Raw genomic sequence first — 9,299 nt, 5'->3', positions numbered from 1 at the left:
CGGAAAACAACCCTCAGCCCGTCACCCAGGCTGGGCAGGCACCCCAGCAGGACCCCCACCCTGATCCGGGATACCCTTCAGGGAAAACCAGCTGGCCCCCACCTGTGCACCAGGCCTCTCTCCTATATAGTAAAAGGGTAATATGCAAATTGACCTAAAAGCTGAATGACTGGAACAATCGGACGCTATGATGCACACTGACCACAAGGGGGCAGATGCTCAATGCAGGTGAGTCAGTGCGCTTCCACAGGGGGTGCGCTGCTCAGCCAGAAGCTGTCTCATGGCTGGCCAGCGCAGAGGTGGTGGGCAGGAGCCTCTCCCACCTCCGTGGCAGCACTAAGAATGTCCAACTAATGGTTTAGGCCAGATCCCTTGGGGGCCTAAGCCTTTAGTTGGACATCCCCAGAGGGCTCCCTGGCTGACAGAAGGATGTCTGACTGAGTTTGCCCACCCCTGCCCTAGGGTGTGGGCCTAAGTCGACAGGTGAACATCCCCCAAGGGGTCCTGGACTGTGAATGGGCGCAGGCTGGGCTGAGGGCCCTCCCCCCACCCCAGTGCACAAATTTTTGTGCACCGGGCCTCTAGTATAAAAATAAAAAAGTAAAGTCAAGTGAGAAAAAAATTTAGCTTCTTAAGTACAAGATAAAAAAAACAAAAAAGTGAAGTACTTAAATTCGTTCACTTCCTCTACTGTTCTGCTTGGCACGTCTGTTTCCTGTCAGTAGTTAGCACAGTGTTGAAGTTCCCTGAGATCCACCACTCCTCTGTGTCATAAGCCACAACCTTGTTTCAGGCAGGCTGGAACTCTCTGCTCACTTTGTTTCTCCCTGTCTTCAGTTGTATTTACACAAGAATCAATTTCTGACACAACCCCTGGGTGGCAGTGTTTCTATATTAATATCCAGGACTAAATGGCCCCTTTATGCAGTGTTTATTTAGACTCTTCTTTCCCTGCTGCACTTAATACTCGGTTAGAGGGATGGACTGCCCCAGAGCTGGTTTCTGGCTTGTCCTCTCCTTATTCTGACCCCCAGTTTCCACAAAAACAACTTTCCCCTGCAGTCTCGGTGAGTGTTTTTAATTGGAAGATCCTATATACTGGACTTAGCAAGCAAAAGCAAGGAGGTATAAAGATAAAAGGACAGAGAAATCGTGCAGACTCATGCCTTTTTCCCCTGGCACTGCACAGGCAGTATAGAACTTCAAGCTGCCTTTGTGGGCCCAGCCCAGCTGTGGGCTAATATCTAGAGTCCCCTTCTGCCAGCAGCCCTGTGGACCTCCTTCCACATTGGAGGGCTACACTGACCCCAAGGGTCGTGGATTTGGTGGGGTGCAGCCTCCCTCTGAGACTCTAGTCCCCACTGTGTGCATTTCTCCCTCCAGCCTGGATCCCAGATCTCACCTCTCTCTAGGCAATATTTGACTTTTCCATCCACAGATTGCCTCACTAGCTGTGTTTAATTCACCAATTCCAGGTGGATGATATTTGATTCAGCTGTTCCTTCTGTCTGCTCTGTGAGAAGGCACAGGGCCTGTCCACGTATTTGGCGCCACTTTGTCTCCCCCTGGACAGACTTTTTAGGTGTCCATGGTCAGGGAGGCTGGAGTGTCAGTGTTTGTGGGTTCGTAGCTGAGACAGCTGGTCCCTGAGCGTTGTGGTTGTAGGGTCCCGGGAGGTTTCCAAGGTGTCCCCAGTTGAAGGTAAGGCTGTGTTTCCAATCACAGCCGGTCTCCCCTTCAAGATGGCACAGTCTCTGCAGCAGAGCTGGCTGCTCTGGGAGAGATTTCAGCAGTAGTAGAGGCTGCCCGGCCAGGGGCGCCTGGTCTGCCAGTCCCCAACAGTCCCATGGGATATGGCTGTCCCTCACTCACAAATACAGTCACTCCCCACATTCCACACACTCTCCTTTCGCTCTCACTCAGACACTATCTTGCAGCCTGCTGTCCCATCAGCAGCCACCTTTAGTATCTCTCTAGCTTTTTTATTCACTCATCTACTGATGGGCATTTAAGCTGTTTCCAGAGCTTAGCTATTATAACTAACTAACTAACTAAATAAGTAAATCCAATAGAAACAGAGTAGAATGGTCATTGCCAGAGGCTGAGGGTTGGGAAAAATGGGGAGATGTTGGTCAAACGGTACACACTTCTGGTTATAAGATGAATAAGTTCCAGAGCTCTAATGTGCAACATGATGACTATAGTTAAGAACACTGTATTGTATATTTGAAATTTTCTATGAGAGTAAATGTTTATATTTTCACCATAACAACCACAAAATGATAATAACATGAAGCAAGGAATGTGTTAACTAGACTGGCCAGTGTGACTCAGTGGTTGAGCATCAACCCATGAACCAATAGTTCACCAGTTCAATTCCCAGCCGAGGCACATGCCTGGGTTGCAGGCTTGATCCCCAGTAGGGGGCATGCAGAAGGCAGCAGATCAATGTCTCCCACTCTCTCATTGATGTTTCTATCTCTCCCTTCCTCTCGCTCTAAAAAACAGAACATATTAAAATAATGTGTTAACTAAATTTATCATGGTAAGTAGTCAGCAATATGTATGTGTAACAAATAATCACATTGTACATCTTAAATGTATATATTTTTATATGTCAGTTATATCTTAGTAGAACTAGAAAACATTTCTACTTTCTTAATGGCTGCCTCATAATCTGGATGCCCCATGTCCTTGCTTAGAAACCTCCATTTGGTGCATCTGCCGATGTTTAGGCCTGGCTACAATGAACTACTCCACAAAATTTCTGATAACAGACATTATATGACTTCAGGAGCTTCTTTCAGTAACAACAACAATACTAATGGCTAATTTTTATCAAGTAATAATTTTCAGGCATTATAAATATCTTACATGTATTTACTCATGTACCCTTTATTATAACTTTGCCACTATTATTCTAGTTTATAGATGAAGAAACTAAGACACAGAGAAGTTAACTAGTGTGTCAAAGGCCTCACAGCTAGGACGCAAACCTAAGAAAAATTGTCCCAGAGCCCATGATCTTATCTGCTCTTTTATACTGCCTGTAAAATGCCAAAATTATCTTCCCAATTTTTTGAGGCTATGTTTTTATTAATTTTTAGAGAGAGAAGGAGAGAGAGAGAGAGAGAGAGAGAGAGAGAGAGAGAGAAAACATCCATGTGAGCCAGGTGAGAGAGAAACATCAATGATTTGTTTTCAGTACACTCTCTTACCAGAACCTAACCCACAACCCCAGTATGTGCCCTGACCAGAATTAAACCTGCAATTTTTTGGTGTATAGGGCGAGGCTCCAACCAACTGAACCACCCGGCCCAAACTGTCTTCCCACATTTCTGGTGCATTTTCCTCAGGATTTTTAAAAATATATTTTTATTGATTTCAGAGAGAAAGGGAGAGGGAGAGAGAGATAGAAACATCAAAGATGAGAGAGAATCATTGGCTGCCTCCTGCATGCACCCTACTGGGGATCGATCCCTCAATCCTATCATGTGCCCTTGTCTGGAATTGAACCTGGGACCCTTCAGTCCTCAGGCTGATGCTCTATCCACTGAACCAAATCAGCTAGGGCTCTTCAGGATTTGTGAACAGTGGGAATTATTATATGATATTTTGGAACAAATGGAAACACATAAGAGGCAGACAGTGAGAGGGAACTAACTTTTATGCTTTTATATTGTAAGCTATGTCTAAAGCACCTTCATATCTGCTTCCACAATGGACCTTGCAAGTATTCTAGAAGCCTTGTAGGATAACTATAATCCTATTTGTCAGAAAGTAAAACTGAGGCCCTCAGCTCTCAGCTTAAAACTATTTTTTCCTCCAATATCACACTGGCTAAAAACTAAATTGTATTTAGAAGGGAACATTTTATAAAATTGGCATATGTGTCTTATTTTAGTTCTTGTTCTGTGATACTTTTCATGGATTGTGTATCATGAGATTGATGCTTTCATCATTGATCCATCAAAATAGCTTTAGGTCTGTCTAAGTTTTCTCTAATTTACAGCTATAATTGTATCACCTGGTTTCAGAGCTGATATCTTCAGTCAAAGAAAAAGAGGGTGGAAAAAACATATTTACTTTTTTTATGGGCATAAACAAAAGGGAAGTTAAAGCAATGCACTAGGTCAGAATAAATGAGTTTTACCATTTTACAGAGTTTTATTCTATTTCTCCTATAAAAATACACTGAGGCATATAAGCATTCCTTAATCATAGCAGCTCTAAAGTGGAAGAAGGTATTCAAGGCAATGAAGTATTTTAAACTGTGGAACAAAGCTATTGTCTTTACTGATAGTTTTTTCAGTAACTTTCCTTTGCTTAGAATCTAAGCCTTAGATCCATAGAATTTCAGAGCTATGAAGATTTTTGGAAGTACGGGGAAGTGAGTTTTGCCTTGGGAGTGAAAAGACCTGGGTTCTGATTTACTGCATGACCTTAGGTGAATCCTTTCCCTCTCTGAACTTGGTTTTCCTGCCAAGCAACAAGATGGAATTGTTCTAGGTCAGTTCTCAAACGTTCGTGTATATTAGAATCACCTCAATGGCTTGCTATAACACAGATTTCTGAATCCCACTTTTAAAAAATGTGATTTAATACATCTGGGAGTAGAACAGATACCCTTAATTTTTAACAAGTTCTCAGGTGATGCAGTTCTTCTGGTCCATAGACCATACTTTGAGAACCACTTTTCTAGGTTACTTTAAAGGGCTTCAGTGTTTTAGAGTTCTAAGTTAGCTCATTTAGAAGAGTGGTTATTTAACCTCTTTTCAATTATGGGATGTTTTGGAATCTAATGAAGGCTATGCACTCTCTACATAAATATATGTAAATATAATTTTGCATACAACTTAAGTGTGTGGGGATTTTATCTTTGTATGCTTGGCTATAGGTCTTCCAAGTTAAGAATTCTTCATTTTGAACAATCCTCTTTACATTTTACAGATGAGGAAACTGAGGCTCTAAAGCCTGGGTGGTATATAACTATTATTTACAGATTCAAGAAACAAACCGAAGAGTTTTAAACTTATGGGCTAATTTGGGAATGCCACACTCCCTCAAGTGTCATCAATCAAGTAACAGATTTTTCCCACAGGGATTGTTAGAGGATTTTCCAAAGTGCTACAATATGTTCTTTCTAAAAACCAAGTTATATGCCAAAATAGCTAAAAATCTGAAAGAGTCTGTCCCATGAGAGGCAGCAATCCCAGAAAAGAAAAAAGAGGGGCTCATACAAAACTCTCCTTTTTTTTTTTCCACAACAGCATTGAATCCCAGAAGAACCCACTGATTGGATCATTTGATGAGATAAGGGTGGCCAAGAAAAATGAGGAAGCTGTATTTAAGGTTAGTATTGTTTGATTTCTCCATGGCTCCAAGTTGCAAGATATCTGGAGTTTCCTTTGTGAAGCAGTCCTTAAAGTCACCCACATGCCTTTTGGGACTGACCCAAGATATAGAGTCCAGATTGCTGTCAAGAATAATATGTGGAATCTAATAAACAAAATAGAAATAGAGGCATTGATACATGGAACTGACTGACAACTATCAGAGGGGAGCATGAGGGGGGACTGGATGAAAGAAAGTGAAGGGATTAGCCAAAGAACATATATCCATAACCCATAGACACAGAAAACTGTGGAGATGGCCAGAGGGAAGGGGGGAGGGGCTAAGTAGGGGTTAAATAGGGACATCTGTAATAGCGGCAAAAATAATTTTTTTAAAAAAGAGATAAACTGGTAAGACAAAGTGAGAGCTCGGGAATGAGAATGGTGAAAGGTCCTTGGAAAGTATTTAACCTAGCCACCCTTTTAACATGAAAAATTAAGGAAGTGATTAGTGATATAACTTACAAAAGACCACAGTACTAGTGGCAGAAGTGTGGAAATTCAAATTCAGGGCCTTCTAGTCCTCATAAAAAGCTTATTACATTGATAATGATGAACTGGAAAAAATAGGCCAGGACTCTAAATCCTAAAATAAAATTAAATGAATAATTTACCCCATTAAAATCATTAACACAAAGCACTTGGAGAGAGCCTTATAAAATGTAAATATCAGATATTATTAGTATCACTAAAACACTAACTTATGGCTGCTCTCTTAGCCAAACAGATCCCACCTTTAAAATCCAGCCACTGAATCTGGCACAAGTTCTTTATCACAGAAACCTGGGATTCTTCCTCTTGAAAACCTTCTGAAACAAAAGTAATTCTATGCAACACTCTAACACAGGACAGCAATTCATCACATAAATAGTGTTCCAATGCAATATTCACAGTAGATTATGTTCCAAACAAATCCCAGCATCTTTATCACATGTTGTGGAACTAAGATATCACTGAAGCATTTCCTCACAGCTAAACAAACAAACAAAAAAGAGAGAGAAAGAACTCAAATACACTTTAAAACCTTTCCAGTATGTCCCTGATTCTCGCTAAACACTAATGATGTCTTATGCTCCATGGGAATATATTTAATGGACCTTTTGCCAAGCCTGGCACTTAAAAGCCAATCAGTAATAGGACAACTAGACAGAAGACCAACAAGGAAATAGAAGACTCGAACACCACTACAAACTACCTAAAATTAATAGGTATCTAAAGACCATTTCACTTGACAGGAGCAAAATATATGAGCTTTCTGGAATATATATATTAGGCCACATCAAAATAAAAAGCTTCTGCATAGCAAAAGAAACCAACAAATAATGAAAAGAGAACCCACTGCATGGGAGAACTTATTGGTCAATGACACATCCAATAAGGGGTTAATTTCCAAAATATACAAGGTACTCACACAACTTAACAAAAGGAAGACAATCCAATTTAAAAACAGGCAAAGTACCTATATAGACACTTCTCCAAAGTTGACGTACAGAAGGCTAAGAGACATATGAAAAAAAAAAAAGCTTACTCACTAATTATCTGAGAGATGCAAATTAACCATACAATGAGGTATCACCTCATACCTGTCAGAATGGGTATCATCAACAATTGAACAAATGATAAGTGTTGGCCAGGATATGGAGAAAAGGGAGCCCTAATACTATGCTGGTGGGAATGCAGACTAGTTCAGCTCTGTGGAAAACAGTATAGAGTTTCCTCAAAAAATTAGAAATGGAACTCCCATTTGACCCAGTGATCCCACCTCTAGGAATATATCCTAAGAATCCAGAAACTCCATTCAGAAAGAATATAGGCACCTGTATGTATATCCCCAATTTATAATAGCTAAGATTTGGAAATAGCCCAAGCTCCCATAAGCAGATGAGTGGATAAAAAAGCTGTGGAACATTTACAGAATGGAATACTATGCAGCTGTAAAAAAAGAAAGAACTCTTACCATTTACAACAGCATGAATGAACCTGGAAAGTATTATGCTAAGTGAAATAAGCTAGTCAGAGATAGATAGGTATCACATGATCTCACTCGTAAGTGGAATCTATTGAAAAAAACAAAGTGATGAAAAATAGATCCAGTGATATAGAAGCATGGAACAGAATGACAAATTTCAGAGGGAAGGTGGGTGTGGGGGTTGGTTGTGAAATGATTAACTGGGGTACTTATATTAATTTATGGACACAGACAATTGAGTGGTGAAGGTTTAGGAGGGGTAGGTTTTGGGTGGAGGCAATCAATGGGGAAAAAAAACAAACAAAGGTGACATCTGTAATATTTTCAATGATAAAGATAAAAAAGATAAACAGTAGTAATGAAAATCTCAGCTAAAATCATAGTTACAGATAAAAGATTAAAAGTTTTCACCCTTAGAACAAGAACAAGACAAAGAGGTTCACTCTTGCCACTTCTACAAAAATTATATTAGATGTTCTAAGCAGGAGCAAAAGGCACCTATATAGGAAAGGAATAAATAAAATTATATATAACCAAGTAGTGCTAATACATAAATTCAATAAAGATGCTGTAGGAAACAAGGTCAACACTTCAAAATAAATCAGTTTAATTTCTATAAGCTAGCAACAAAAAAACAACAGAAAATAAACTAAGGAAATAACTTTATTTACAAAAACATCAAAAAGAATAGTGTACTCAAAATAAATTCAACCCAGTTTATACAGTCTTAGATTTTTGACAAAACATTGCTGAAATAAATTAAAGAAGACATTAATGAAAAAAGAAGACATACTGTTTTTGGATTGAAAAAGATAATTTTTTAAAATATATTTTATTGATTTCAGAGTGGAAGGGAGAGGGAGAGAGAAATATAAACATAAATGTTGAGAGAGAATCATTGACTTGCTGCTTTCTGCATGCCCCACACTAGGAATCCAGCTGATCAGGAATGGAACCATGACCTCCTGGATCATAGGTCAATGCTCAACCACTGAGCCATGCTGGCTGGGAAAAAAATACAATATATATTTTTAAATCTTTATTGTTGAAAGTATTACATATATCCCCACTTTCCCCCATCAATCCTCTCCAGCCCACCCCTACTCCCTGCCCCCGGCTCTTACCACCCCACTGTCTGTTTCCATGGGTTATGCATATATTTATATCCCTCTATGCTGTCTCAGAGGGTAAGAGATCCTTCTTTTTTATTGCTGCATAGTATTCCATGGTATAAATGTACCACACCTTTTTTATCCACTCATCTACTGATGGGAACTTGGGCTGTTTTCAGATCTTAGCTACTGTAAATTGTGTTTCTATGAAATATAGGGGTGCATGCCTTCTTTCTGATTGGTGCTTCAGGTTTCCTAGGATATATTCCTAGAAGTGGGATCACTAGGTCAAATGGCAGTTCCATATTTAATTTTTGAAGAAGCTCCATGCTATTTTCCATAATGGCTGCACCAGTCTGCATTCCCACCAGCAGTGTACTAGGGTTCCCTTTTCTCTACATCCTTATCAGCACTTGTCATATATTGATTTGTTGATAGTAGCCATTCTGACAGGTGTGATGTGATACCTCATTGTCATTTTAATTTGCATCTCTCTGATTATCAGTGACTTTGAGCCTTTTTGCCCTATGTCTCTTGGCCATCTGTATGTCCATTTTGGAGAAGTGTCTATTTAGGTCCTTTGCCCATTTTGTAATTGGATTGTTTATCTTCATTTGGTTAAGTTGTATGAGTTCCTGATGTAGTTTGGATATTAACCTTTTATCAGATGTATCATTGCCAAATGTGTTCTCCCATACAGTGGGATCCCTTTTCATTTATTGATGGTTTCTTTTGTTTTACAGAGCTTTTTATTTTGATGTAGCCCAATTTGTTTATTTTTTCCTTAGTTTCCTTTGCCCTAGGACAGTGGTTGGCAAAACGCGG

At 39.8% G+C, this 9,299-nt stretch overlaps 1 protein-coding gene across 1 annotated transcript in view; it reads left to right on the top strand.

Annotated features, from left to right (window-relative positions):
* LOC102755891 (vascular endothelial growth factor receptor kdr-like) overlaps nucleotides 1–9,299 on the top strand; it is a 168,141-nt gene that overhangs the window by 119,226 nt on the left and 39,616 nt on the right. The window contains exon 18 of the mRNA XM_006774601.2: nucleotides 5,271–5,352. Within this exon, the coding sequence (XP_006774664.2) occupies nucleotides 5,271–5,352 (82 nt within the window). The remainder of the gene's footprint in view (nucleotides 1–5,270; nucleotides 5,353–9,299) is intronic.

The sequence above is a fragment of the Myotis davidii genome, unplaced genomic scaffold (assembly GCF_000327345.1).
Source record: "Myotis davidii unplaced genomic scaffold, ASM32734v1 scaffold1248, whole genome shotgun sequence".
Lineage (NCBI taxonomy): Eukaryota > Metazoa > Chordata > Mammalia > Chiroptera > Vespertilionidae > Myotis > Myotis davidii.
The sequence above is the reverse complement of the archived record's forward strand: the minus strand, read 5'-3'. Positions and strand labels throughout refer to the sequence as shown.